Genomic DNA, 14067 nt, shown 5'->3' with positions numbered 1-14067 from the left:
CCCCCATTTTTTGTCAGTCACATAGCTAATATAACTATTGATAAATGTATTACTTGTGTATTTTTTTTTTATTTTTTAGAGGCATTATATGTTCACTCTGCCTGCGTTCCAAAAGTTATCAGACTATTGGTGCACACCTGGTACCCTTAAACTTGCATTGAACTTGGCTCTTCAGATTACTGCAAAGTTTTGTATTTTGTTGGCTACGATTCTACGCAGTGCTCTTCTGTTCTTCATGTCGTGTTTTCACCTTCCATCAGCAGATGTTTTGCCTGTCTTTGAATAGCGAGATATGATCCTGGAACTAGTAGACCTTGACATACCTATTAACTTATGTCGCAGGCGGACACCTACAATCAGTCCCCTTTGGAACTGTGGCATATCATTAAAGATTATTAGAACACCAAAAGCAGTAAAAATTTATCAATAAACCCTGTGACTGAAGGGAAAAAAGGAGCAGAAATTACTGGTGATTGCAGGTGTGGCAGTAAAAATGAGGGGATTCACGTTATTTTGTCTTACCTCTGTACAGTACCTTTAAAAATATAAATAAAATAAATTAAAAAGAAACCCAAAACCAAAGACTAAACAAAACACAAAAACACTTCAAATCAAAGAGACTCAAAGATTTGCATTGACATTGAAATTTTTACTGAGTTGCTGAATCCAGCCTTCAGTTACAAATAGAAAATGTAGGAATTAGTTGAAGGCACATATTCTAAATAAAACTGTATACATATATATATATTACAGACTTATAAATATGCGTAGAAGACCTGTGTGTGTCAGTACATAGAATCAGTAGCACACACAAGCCATAATAACTTAATTGTAAAACGAGATAGATCACAGGCACTGAAGTGATCTCACTGGGTACACAAAGATAATGTGACAGAATGGAGGGGGCAGCAGCTCCTCTTGGCCCCTATCACTGCCACAGAGGCATGCATCAAAAATTCCAGAGAAATGTTTTGCAGAACCCCTCCTCCCCCGACAGGTTAAAGGGGATTAAATACCTGAGATAAAATTCGGCATTTAAAGAACACAAAGACACATACAGTAAGAGATGCAGCAGATCAGCAGTAGTGCACACTATCTGGTGTACATAGCAAGGCACTGGTTGAGAGACTTTGCATATAATTATTTGCTATAGTGGTAGACACAATATGGTAATGTTTGCTTGCACAGATCCAGTCATAGGATAACCTTTAGCTATTTTAATCTTTGGCTGACAACTGGGTGCCTGGAGCAAGGGGTGAAACAGGTCTGTTAGTAGGGTCAGCACAAAACAGCACCAGCTGATGTGTCACCATTGGTGTTGTGAAATGCAGACCAGTAACGGCAAAAAGGCATGGAAAAACACAGACGTTCAACTTCTTCATTTGGATAAAGCAATAGTTTTGTTCATCCCTATATGAAACCATTGTTTATGTTTTAAGTATAATATACACTAATAGGCTATGAAGTATTTGTCCGCAACCTCAGATAGGCATATCTATCAATACATTCAATAACGTAAGGTCCAGTTGCAATCTAAAAGAAATGAAAACCATGAGCAAGACTTGCACAAAGTAACAAGGGTAGTTTCATCCATTCCTAGCAGAATTTCCCTAGCAAACAGAACAGTGTATAATGTGAACAAAAAACAAAACAAAACAATGATTACATGGATTTGGATATTTCTTGTAAGCAACAGAGGTAAGGTTTGTGTATTGTATGCATCAGTCTGTCTTCACTGTCTACATTCAATGCTCTACTGCGATTTACTAGAAGTGCTGCAGCCGTCCCTTTTTAAGCAGAAGTGCATGGAAAATTAACTGGGAGAACACTTACACTTTCAAGGTGATAAAATTAAATAGATGATAAAAATATGATGAAATAAATGTCTTTGGCATAAAACTTAAAACAGTGTCTGCCTCTATCTAGCAAACAGTACCCAGCCTGAGACATACAGATATGGATATAAATATTTATATACAAACATACCCTGAGCAAACACCCAGGCCCCATCTATCCATAGGGAGGTGGTCATGGGGCAGCAAATAGTGCAAAGATTAGCAAGGGTTAAAATAACGATTAAAAGATCAGTCTTTTCCATATACGCATTATACTGATCACACATGCTATTGCTCTGCAAAAGGCTTGTTTAGCCAGCAGTGTAGAAAGCTCGGCAGAGGAGACAATAAAGTGCTGTGCGCTGTGAGAAGACAGCTCATGAACACAGAAGAACCTATGTACACTGGGAGCATGTAGCCCGAGCCTACCCCAAATCGGTCAAACCAAGAAGCACAAAAACACAGTGTTATGCTCCTGGAGTGAATTCTGCATATTTCAAGTCCCACGAAATAGAGAAAGACTGCAGTTAACAGCACCAGATGTGTCAGCCAGTTAGTAGGAATTGGGACTTGTTAGTTACTTGTTGGGATGTCAAAATAAGCATCTGTAAGAAACTTGGTCCTCTGAAAATGATGAATGGTGTACTGCTTGCTTTGGCCTATGAGACTTCCATTTTTTTCAGATTTCTGTAACTCAGTTTTGCATTGAAGCCTGATGGTAGAGTCCAAACTCTGCTATAATGGCTTATCCAGCAAACAGCATCAGAGTGCTGGAGCAGTGCCTGGGAGCAGAACTGCTGGTCAGATGTCACTGGGCAACATTTATTTTCTCAGTCTGTACCCCAGAAGTTGTTTTGTTCCCCTCCAAATTGGATAACACTCTGGCGGTCTGTAGGTGATGGCTCTTTTGCTTTTTGAAGCATCTCCTCTATGATCTCTTTGACATTAAATGACTCGTTGAGGAGAAAGTCATTAGAAAGGATGCTTCCTAGAGTTTCAAAAGGATACCCATGCTGTTCCTGTGTGGTTGGCGGTGGAGGACTGTAAGTTAAGTCCAAAATGTCTGGTTCTGAAAAAGCTGCTGACTGAAATAAAGGTAAGGAAAAGTCCAAAGGAAGGGATGCAGAGGGTACAGGGGGCAAGGACTGACGGAGAGCATTCTGACGAGATTCCTCATGTTTGCGTTTTACACTCATGTCCATTTGCTTGAGTTCCTCTTGGACTTTATATACACACACCTCTGGAATTTTTATACCTAAAGAGTGGACACAAAACATTCTTTATATAACACATTTGTAGCTACTTTAATGGATGTATGGTACTGTAAGACCTATGGTATTGGCTACTTACCCACTTGCTTGTGTTTATCCTTTGTTTTTAAACGTACGATCTGTAGGTAGCTACTACTTGTAATGTCAGAAATCACAGATGCCATCCGACTCCAGACTCTGAGCAGAGAGCCACACAACATGTAATAATGTCGAAGACGTAGACCTTGTACACACTCCTTTCCTTGATGCACAGTTTTACAATTACCATTCCTATTCAACATTTACAGTAATAAAAAAAGAGAGGTGGGTTAGGACATGAAACATAAGTAGATATTTGTTTATATAAATTTCTATACAAATACACACACAGTGCTCAGCATAAATGATCAGTACTCGTTTGCATTGGGTTGAATACACAGGCGATGCAAAATGAATGAAGAACAATCCCTAATCCAGCGGCATGTATTATAAGCAGCACTGCCCCAATTAATGTGGTGCCATTATTCACTGTTAACTTGAAGTTTCACCCCACCACATAAAAAAAGGGTAAAAAAATGGTTGAAGTAGGAAGGGGTTAAAGAAGCACTCCAATTTTAAAAAAATCAATCTCCCCTTGTTCAAAAATAAGCCTGGTGTATTTCAGATGGAGGAATTAAACTCACCCGAAATTTCAATGGGGGTGGGAGACAGAGACAGATTTTGGATTGGATTTCTGAAATCTATGCTTGAGATTAACCAGAATCTCATTCACTTTGCTGGTACTGTAAAAAGCTGTGTTTTTTCTTTCTGCTGCGTTTTCACTTATGCAAAAACATGTTGCAAAAACAAGGTTTTATGCAACATGGGGCCTTAGCTTAGCTGGGGCCTCACATGGCAAAAACGCTGCAGCTTGCCCATGGTATAAATGGTGTTTTACAGTCTCTGCAAAGTGGATGAGATTCTACAGAATCCCATACACCGAACGTGGAAAAATATGTGCAGCGGATTTCCAAAATCATTGCAGTTAAATCAATAAAAGCTGAGCTGCAGCCAACTGCCACTACACAGCAGTATGCTTCCAGCCCTGCCACTGTGTTTAAAAGGTATGGGGGCTACTGATATCAGCTTATCAGAAGGGCAGCTAGGAGTCCATCTCCCAACAATCTGACACTAACACTAAGGATAGATTAAGTATTTTAATTTTTTTTGCATCAATGCCACCCAGTATGACACTACCATTGGCTAACGTAACTTTACGCAGTCAGTATCAGCTATATGTTAATAACTTAAACCAAATTTCAGTGGTATGGCATGTCATATACATAGGGGGCATGGTATGTAAAAAGGCAAGTGCCCTAAAATAATTGTATATTAATTGTAAACAAAGTAAAAATTGCCTTACCACATGGTATGAGAGCAGTTACTTAAAGAGAATTCGTACTGACGTTCCCAGTGCTGCTGAGCTTCTTCTGCAGATACCTGTTAAAAATATCAAGTTGGACAGTATGTAGTAAATGGCATTACTGGGGAGAAACGTTATAGCACAGTATAGGCAGGCAGTGGAAACACACTAGCATTAAGCTCACACTATCTCCTTCCTCTATATTTGAATGCAGCATAGCCTATGACCAAGCAAATGTCTGTAATACCTCCTGAAGGGCAACTATATACCATATTTTTTGGACTATAAGATGTCTTATAGCCTGAATGGGTGGGGTGGGGCTGCTATTGCTAGTGGTGGTGGTAGTAGTGGGGTGATGCTGTGGGTCCTGGGCTGCAAGGACATCCCTGCGAACATCTCCCAACATCCACCGTATTATCACCAGCTCTGTAAAGGTAATGGTGGCTCCTCTGCTACCATAACTACCAGGTCATGAACAGTGGAAACCCGATGCTAATGCCCACGATAAGAGTCCAATTTGATAGTGGGTATTTCTAGCTCAAACATAAGTAAATTCCACTTCAGAGATATCTATCAATGTGGCCTTGCAGCCGTTTTGAAACTTTGAAACAACCACCCCCGTATTTTATTTATGTTATTAAATTTTTTACCACATATTTTAGTTCAATTTTTTTCCCCCCTATTTTCCTCCTCTAAAACCTAGGTGCGTCTTATGGTCCAGTGCATCTTATAGCCCAAAAAATACGGCATATTTAGCATCACTGTAATGACTATTTGCAGCATTGCAGAATAAAGTGACCAGGTAATTTCCAGTAACCACCATTAGCCATAGGAAGCTGCAGTAAGGGGCAGATTTATTATAATGGTATAAAAGCAAGAGAGTCTTAGTTGCCCATTCCAACCAATAACAATGCAGCTTTAATTTTTCAGGAGCATAACACAAAATGAAAGCTGCATTGTGATTAGTTGCTATGAACAATTAATTCAGTTTTGCTTTTACGCCATTCTACTAAATCTGCCCCATTGACTTTTATGGATGGGTGTTATACGCATGCTCTGGAACTTGTTCAAAAGTCATTGTGCAGGGAGCAGGTAAAAGCATCACCTTCTGTGAATGGTGAATCCTGTGTAATAGTATATATAGATATTTTATTTTATAAAAAAAACTTGTTTTATTGAATTTAAAGGGATTCTACCATTAAAAATCTTTTTTCTGTGGCTAACACGTCGGAATAGCCTTTAGAAAGGCTATTCGTCTCCTACCTTTAGATGGGATCTCCGCCGCACCGTTCCTTAGTAATACCAGTTTTTACTGGTATGTAAATTAGTTCTCTGGCAGCGATGGGGGCGGGCCCCAGCGCTGAAAATGCGATGAGGGCGTCTCCACCGCTGCCCGAGAACAGGATCCTGCGCCGCCTCTATCTTCTGCTGGATCCTCCCCTTCTTTCTTCGTCTTTCTTCGGCGGCTTCACCTCTGTCAGCTCTGACACTAGTAGAGCCGAATGCGCATGCGCGGCCATAGTTCCGAGGCCGCAATTGCGTGCATGCGCATTCGACTCTACTAGTGTCAGAGCCGACAGAGGTGAAGCCGCCGAAGAAAGAAGGGGAGGATCCAGCAGAAGATAGAAGCGGCGCAGGATCCTGTTCTTGGGCAGCGGTGGAGACGCTCTCATCGCATTTTCAGCGCTGGGGCCCGCCCCCATCGCTGCCAGAGAACTAATTTACACATTTAGATACACATGTTTACATTTACATGCCTTTGCATTTTTATTTGAACCCGCCGTTTCTTTATAAATCGCTACAATAGATAACCTATTGCAAATGAACCCCACGGAGCACCTTGAGCATCATACTAGAGATGAGCGAACACTGTTCGGATCAGCCGATCCGAACAGCACGCACCCATAGAAATGAATGGAAGCACCTGTGACGCCGGCCGCCGGCAAAATCAGCGTCACAGGTGCTTCCATTCATTTCTATGGGTGCGTGCTGTTCGGATCGGCTGATCCGAACAGTGTTCGCTCATCTCTACATCATATCTTTCATACTGCTCCTTCAGTGCTTGTGCTCTGTCTGTCCTCCTCCCCGCATACTATGCCGCCCTCTTTTCTCTGATCGTGCTGTACCAGTTCAAATTTCAAGCATGCGCAATGTCGCTCCGGTCAGAGCGGTACTAGGCATGTCCTACGGCCATTTTGGTGTAGTTTGTTGGAGATCTGAGCATACTGAGCTCATACAGACGTCAGTGACACAGGATGTCACAGGTGACATATGTGAGTGACGTCCTGGTTCCTTAGGCCACTGATATTGAGACAAAGACCTATGCCAGAAGCAGCATCGGAGTGCTGCAGGACCAGACAGCAGCACTGGATAGATAAGTATTTATTTTTTTTTTTTTTCACCTTCCCTGGCCTCCTTGCTGAAAATTGTATATCCTGGACAACCCCTTTAAGTTCAACCTGCCTACCAAACTACACATCACCCCAAAAAGTCGACGGCTTATCTCAGAGTACTAAGGTGTGTTATAAAAAATAAAATGATATGACATACATAACATTGATAATGTGTGGTAATAATAATAAAGGCTACAATTAAACACACCTTGTAATACTTGCTCAGCAAACTATCCAGCGTTTCTGGTTGGCTTTGTTTTCCAATATTAGGTTTGTAAAGGTTAAAAAACTTCCCTTGTTTATGCTCAGCTAAAACTGCAGAGTACATGTCGCCTCGTACCTGGATTTAAAATAAATAAATAAATAAAAATAATAAATTAATTATAATTTACATACATAACTTTTATCATCTAAAGGTGATTTAACAAAATGAAAATAAACAAAAGAGAAGTCTAAAATCAATATTTAATGTTATGCCCGGTTCACATCTGCGTTCGTTATTCCGTCCGGGAAGTCCACTTGGGGACCCAAAAACGGAATACCAAACACATTAAAAAGCGGTGAGCAATGAAAGCACAAGGACGTATGCTTTCATTGCTCATTGCTTTTTAATGCATTCGGTATTCTTTTAGTGGGGTCCCCAAGCGGACTCCCCGAACGGAATACCGAACGCAGATGTGAACCATGCCTTATGACTATAAATGTTAAGACTTCTAGAAGTGGGCCACACGGTGGCTCAGTGGTTAGCACTGCAGCCTTGCAGCGCTAGAGCCCTGGTGTTCAAATCCCACCAAGGGCAAAAAACCATCTGCAAGGAGTTTGTATGTTCTCCCCGTGTTTGCATGGATTTCCATCCCATATTCCAAAGACATACTGATAGGGAAAAAAAATGTACATTGTGAGCTCTATGTGGGGCTCACAATCTACATAAAAAAAAAAAAAAAAAAAGACTTCTAGAAGTGATGGTATGGCCACCAGAGAACCCTGATATCAACATCACAGAGTTTGTCTGACATTACGTGAAGAGAAAGATTTCAGCAACTTCATATTCACAGAAGAGCTGTGGTTAATTTTCTAAGCTCCTTCAAAAACTGTGTACAAGTGTACCTAGAAGAATTGTTGCTGCTTTGAAGGCAAAGCATTCTCAAACTAAATATTGGTTTGACTTAGATTTCTCTTTTGTTCATTCAATTTGTTAACCGACACAATAAAATATTAAAGAGTTCTTCCGCAAGTGCCGCCCATTCAATAGCAACTTCCTCCACTCAAAGGTTGCTACAAGAGCTAATCTGTGTGGGATCCAGGGGTCACATACTGAAGACCTACACTATTGTCTCAGAAATCTCATTTGAGATTAAATCCCCACATTACAGAAAAATTGGATTTTTTTTGTACTCACCGTAAAATCATTTAAAAACCCCCTCAAAAAAACACAACACGGAATCAAACAACCACCAACAAGTCCTGAACCTGAGAAGAACCAAAACAGCTCAGGCAGAAACAACAGTAACAAAGGTGGAATCTGTTGTCTCCAGTGAATACAACGAGAAAAAGAGTTTACAGTACAGAAAAAAAAAATCCCATTTTCTCAATTTTTTCACTGGGGGACACAGCACCATGGGATGTCCTACAGCCAGACGGAGGGAAGTACATGGCCATGCGAACAACCTAGGTCACAACCTCTCCTATCTGTTAACCCCAGTGTCACCTCTCTGCTTCTGGACTCTCATACTATCCCTAACTGCTCTAACTTATCCCCATCTTCTTATGGCTAGGTTTCTCACGGTTGGTACTCCTCAGGAAATAAGTACGGTTTAATCCCTCAGCCACCTTACTGACTTTCAAGTTATAACTACTCTAATTTATCCCCTCTCCCTATTTCTTGCTCCCTCTGTGAATAAGTACCTTTTGTTCTACGTCCTACCACCCTCTGTGATTTTTTTTTTAACTATTGATCTTCACATATTGAAGCGTAAGTAGTTTGTTTTGGCATTGTACTCAATGCATTTGCAGATTTCTCTGTGTGATTGTTGCAATACTGTTTTGTACACTATTATACATGGTGCTTGTACTTTGTAATTATTGATATTGTGTTCTTCCCCCTCCCTCTTCTTTTCTGTCACCCTTTTAGCCTGATCTTCATCAGGACCAGTTCTGAAGCATTAATGTGAAAAAACACTTCTTGCAGAAAAAAAAAACAAAAAAAACAAACAAACAAAAAAAAAAAAACGGAGTGCGGCCATTTTTTTTTTTTTTACCAATTCTGCAATTCACTAGTTCCGCACACTCAGTAAAGAAAATTTTGGTTCTAGTGAAAAAGTCCTCCAACAAATCCAATTGTATAAAGATCCCTGCACACACCAATATACACTCACCGGCCACTTTATTAGGTACACCTGTCCAACTGCTCGTTAACACTTAATTTCTAATCAGCCAATCACATGGCGGCAACTCAGTGCATTTAGGCATGTAGACATGGTCAAGACAATCTCCTGCAGTTCAAACCGAGCATCAGTATGGGGAAGAAAGGTGATTTGAGTGCCTTTGAACGTGGCATGGTTGTTGGTGCCAGAAGGGCTGGTCTGAGTATTTCAGAAACTGCTGATCTACTGGGATTTTCACGCACAACCATCTCTAGGGTTTACAGAGAATGGTCCGAAAAAGAAAAAACATTCAGTGAGCGGCAGTTCTGTGGGCGGAAATGCGTTGTTGATGCCAGAGGAGAATGGCCAGACTGGTTCGAGCTGATAGAAAGGCAACAGTGACTCAAATAGCCACCCGTTACAACCAAGGTAGCCAGAAGAGCATCTCTGAACGCACAGTACGTCGAACTTTGAGGCAGATGGGCTACAGCAGCCCCCCAGTCCCCCCCCCAATGAAATTCTGCGACGTGGAGCCTCAGCCTAACACTTCAATATTTGAGAGCGTTCTTTATTTGCAGCATCTTTCCATGCTTGCTGTATGTACAGGCATTCACAAACCTTGTATGACCGGTAGAAACCTTCATTCGGACCCTGAAGATGCTCAGATTTTTCCAACGCCTTGTCCCAACTCATGCCACGATCCACACTGATCTGTTAAAATGAAAAAGATTGATTTACAGAGTCAGTTTGCTGTTCATCTTTTTATCATTTCAGGTGATATGATGCATAAAAAATAAGGTTAAAAGTAAATAAAATCTTCATTCTACAAAATTCTTTACCTTGTAAAAAACAACTTGTCCATCCTGAGGATGTCCTGGGGTCAAATAAGTTTGTTTACTTTCTTGATAGATCTCATCCACTCCAGGAGCTAGATCTAAAGTAAACAAGTAAGCAAAGAAATATATAGTAAAAACATGGTAAATATGGACATGTATTCACTTTAAGCACAACCACTGACCAATCAGTGGGGTTCAGTACTGAGAAGTTCACTGTAATAACAAATTATTAATCTTACCTAGAATACCCATGTCATATTTGCCATCCTTCTTATCTTTTTCAATAAGAAAGTCAAATGTGTCAGTGAAAAACTGGAAGAGGCTGTTTTGCTTGTGGACTTCCAGACCCAGCATCCGATTCAAAAACTTTGTCACAGAACATTCTAGAAGGGATCAAAATAAAAAAGGAATCAGAAATTGGTTTATGACAGTGATGCAATGGACTTTGACTGCAGTATACAAGTGCTATGAACACAAACTCCACATACATATGAACAATATTGTGTAAAATATGATATAGAATACACAGTTTTATATTGTCTATGGTAATATCCCTGTATAACTATTAAAGACTGGCAAAGGCAAGTCTTAAAGGGGTTGTGCTGATATGGACACTTATCCCTTATTCAGGGAGAATCCAGGACAAGGAATAAGTGTCCTATCGCTGGGAGCCCAAACAATAGGTCCTCCACTGATCAGGAGGTTGGGGGACTGAAAGTCCCACTAACGCCTACTTGTGAATGGAGCAGCACTGTGCTTGCGTGACTTGCGCTTCATTCACTTCTAATGGGCTATGGGCACTACTGGGGGATTACATTCCTGGTGAATGGAGTGCTTAACATGAAGTGTAGCCAAGGAGTGGAAGGACAGTGACAGCAATGTAACCCCTCCATATCACTTGAAAGGTTTAATGCCTGTGATCACAGAACTCTCTGATCACAGGCACTGCCACCCAGGCCCTGCTTTACGAAACAGCAGAAATCCCATCACAGGAGTTAAGCAGGTGATATATTGCAAGTCCTGGCATCTGACACACTTTTACGATGGGCATCAGGAAAAATTGAATTAGATGATTCTGTTCACAAAAAAAAATCCAAAATCATCAGAAAAAACCTCAAGACGAATATCAAATTCATTTGTTTAATCACCCAGCCCTACTGTTGACTGTCCTAACAATTAGAGATGAGCAAACAGTAAAATGTTCGTTATTCATTTCAAATAGCCGCTCAATATTTGACTATTCAAACGAATATCGAACTCCATTATAGTCTATGGGAGAAAATGCTTCGCTACAGGGGATTCCACCATTCGACTCAGGAGGGTCACCAGGTTCACTATCCCACCCCAGGAAATGATGCCAACACCCTGGAATGCAACTGGGACAGCAGAGGAAGCATGTCTGGGGGCATCAAGTACCTTTATTATGTCGGGATCCCTGTCAGCTTGCGATATGCTGGAGCTGACTTTTTCCCATAAGAATGCATTGACCAGCGTTGATTGGCCAGTGTACAGCATTCGGCCAATCAACGCTGGTTCTGCCTGAGGAGGCGGAGTCTAAAATCGGTCCACAGCAGTTTCCATTCTGGTCCAATTTTAGACTCCGCCTCCTCCGGCAGAACCAGCGTTGATTGGCCGAATGTTGTACACTGGTCAATCAACGCTGGTCAATGCATTCCTATGGCGAGATGAAGCAGAGCTAGCCGTGCGGTTAGCTCAGCGACCGCGGAGATGAAGCTCAGCTCTGCTACACTCAGCTGCTACTACGCTACTGCTGCTACTACAGCCGCTACGTTCAGCTCTGCTACACCCAACCATCCCTCCAGCTACTCCTCCTGTCACACATATCTCTGGTGTAACAGAGCTCAGCACACACTCAGCTCTGCTACATCTCTACACTCTGTTGTAGAGATGTAGCAGAGCTGAGTGTGCGCTGAGCTTTGCTACACACAAGATGTGCGTGACAGGAGGAGTAGATGGAGAGATGGTTGGAAGTAGTGCAGAGCTGCTACACCAGAGATGTAGCAGAGCTGGCTGATGTTAGCAGAGCTGAGTGTGTTAGTCTGCTGCATCGGACTGCTAGATATCTGCCAGCTCTGCTACATTGGGCCGTGCGTTCAGCTCAACTCCGGAGTAGTTGAGCTGAGTGTGCAGTATCAGATACTACTCCTCCTGTCACACACATCTCGTGTGTAGCAGAAATGTAGTGTAGCAGAGATGTAGTTGAGCGCTCAACTACTCCGGAGTTGAGCTGAGCGCACGGCCCGATGTCAGCTCTCCTACATCGGGCCATGCGCTCAGCTCAACTCCAGATGCACTAACGTCTCCCCGCCCACACTCTCCAGCCGCATCAAGCACCGCCTACTCCCTGCATCTCTACAATACTAGTCTAGGGAGGCGGGGTGCAGGGCGCTCTGAAGAGGACAGAGGACCCCGCCTCCCTAGACTAGTATTGTAGAGCTGTAGGGAGTAGGCAGGGCTTAGTGCGGCTGGAGAGTGTGGGCGGGGAGACGTGAGTGCATCACTCATATCTACCCTTCCAGTACCCGCCCACACTCTCCTAAGCCCCACCTTCTCCATAATACTAGTCTCTGGAGGAGGGGGCAGGGCGCTCTGAAGACATGTGGACAGAGGACCGGACCAAGAAGAGCTGGGAGCTGCAGCTATGTAGGTAAGTGGACAACGGTGGGGGGGTTAATCACTACACAGCGTGGGGTCCAACAATTTTTGGACTACATGCTGTGTAGTGAATAGGATCGTTTTTAAAATCCAATCTCCGAATGATCGGAAATTGGATTTTAAAAACGATCCTGAAATGTCAAGATCGGCTCAACCCTAAGTGCTGGCGATGTAGCAGTGTCCAATGTAGCAGAGCTGGACCTGCTACACACTCAGCGCTGCTGCATTGGATTGCTACATCGGTAGAGCTGAGTGTGTAGCAGGTTCAGCCTGCTTCATCTCGGCATAGGAATGCATTGACCAGCGTTGATTGGCCGAATGCCGTACTTCTGTATGGCATTCGGCCAATCAACACTGGTCAATGCATTCCTATGGGAAAAAGTCAGCTTGCGCATATCGCAAGCTGACAGGTATCCCGACGAGATGGAGCCCCAAAGAGCTGTGTGAGTAACATTCCCCCCTAAATAACGGTAATCCGTAGCTAACCCTGCCTGTAGATCTGTCCCTGTCTCACAGTCACATAGTTCAGAGTCCCAAGTTAGAGTCGAATGGTAAATGTACCATTCGTCTAAATTGGAGGTTATCTGTTTCCGGCCGCCAGTTACTTTTTCCGATTTTTTTTTTTCACTGCCTCCATTGTCGTAGTTTCTGTCCCACCTCCCCTGCGCCGTTATTGGTGCAAAAAACGTGCCAGGGAAGGTGGGAGGGGATACAAATTTTTACTGCGTTTGCGGCCTTGTATTCGATTGTAATCGAATATCCCGAACTGCCTGATACTCGATCGAATCTGTATTTGAATCGAACGGTGTTCGCTCATCTCTACTAACAATCAGAAGCCACAAAACTACTGTTAAGCCTACAAAAGAGCTGTAGTATCTACTCTCACAGAAACACAAAACATAACTTCTTAGGGTATGTTCACATGGTGTTTTTTTGCAGGCGGATTTTGACGTGGAATCCGCCTCAAAATCTGCCTGCAAAAATATCTCCCATTCATTTCAATGGGAGGCCCTCGCTCTTTTTTTCCTACTAGCGATTTTCTTCAGCTAGTGAGAAAAAGAAGCTGCATGCCCTATCTTCCCGCATATTCTGCGGCTTAGTCAGCCGCTGCGTCCGTGGCTCGAGACTCACTCCTGATTAGGCCCATTCATTCAAGCCAAATCAGGAGCAGAATGCCACGATAGGATGCCAATGCACTGCATCGGCATCCCGTTGCAGCTAGTTGTGTGGAAAAGTTACACATAGGAAACTTTTTCCGCTGTGTCAACTTAACCTTATGAGGTAGGATGCTTCAACTGAGGGGAATTGGTTA

General features: G+C 42.5%; 1 protein-coding gene across 2 annotated transcripts in view; it reads right to left on the bottom strand.

The window, feature by feature from the left end:
- Positions 1 to 639: 639 nt before the first annotated feature.
- Positions 640 to 14067, bottom strand: part of SBNO2 (strawberry notch homolog 2) — a 67241-nt gene continuing 53813 nt past the window's right edge. For both annotated transcript variants that reach the window (XM_075282788.1, XM_075282797.1), the window contains 7 exons: positions 10319 to 10462; positions 10083 to 10177; positions 9862 to 9954; positions 7089 to 7220; positions 4488 to 4564; positions 3186 to 3376; positions 640 to 3090 (listed from right to left, as the gene is read on the bottom strand). In XM_075282788.1, coding sequence (XP_075138889.1) covers positions 2666 to 3090; positions 3186 to 3376; positions 4488 to 4564; positions 7089 to 7220; positions 9862 to 9954; positions 10083 to 10177; positions 10319 to 10462 — 1157 coding nt within the window. In that variant the 3' untranslated portion in view covers positions 640 to 2665. The remainder of the gene's footprint in view (positions 3091 to 3185; positions 3377 to 4487; positions 4565 to 7088; positions 7221 to 9861; positions 9955 to 10082; positions 10178 to 10318; positions 10463 to 14067) is intronic.

This window comes from Leptodactylus fuscus, chromosome 1 (assembly GCF_031893055.1).
Source record: "Leptodactylus fuscus isolate aLepFus1 chromosome 1, aLepFus1.hap2, whole genome shotgun sequence".
In the NCBI taxonomy this organism is placed as follows: Eukaryota; Metazoa; Chordata; class Amphibia; order Anura; family Leptodactylidae; genus Leptodactylus; species Leptodactylus fuscus.
Note: the sequence above shows the minus strand (reverse complement) of the source record. Positions and strands in the feature narration are given on the sequence as shown.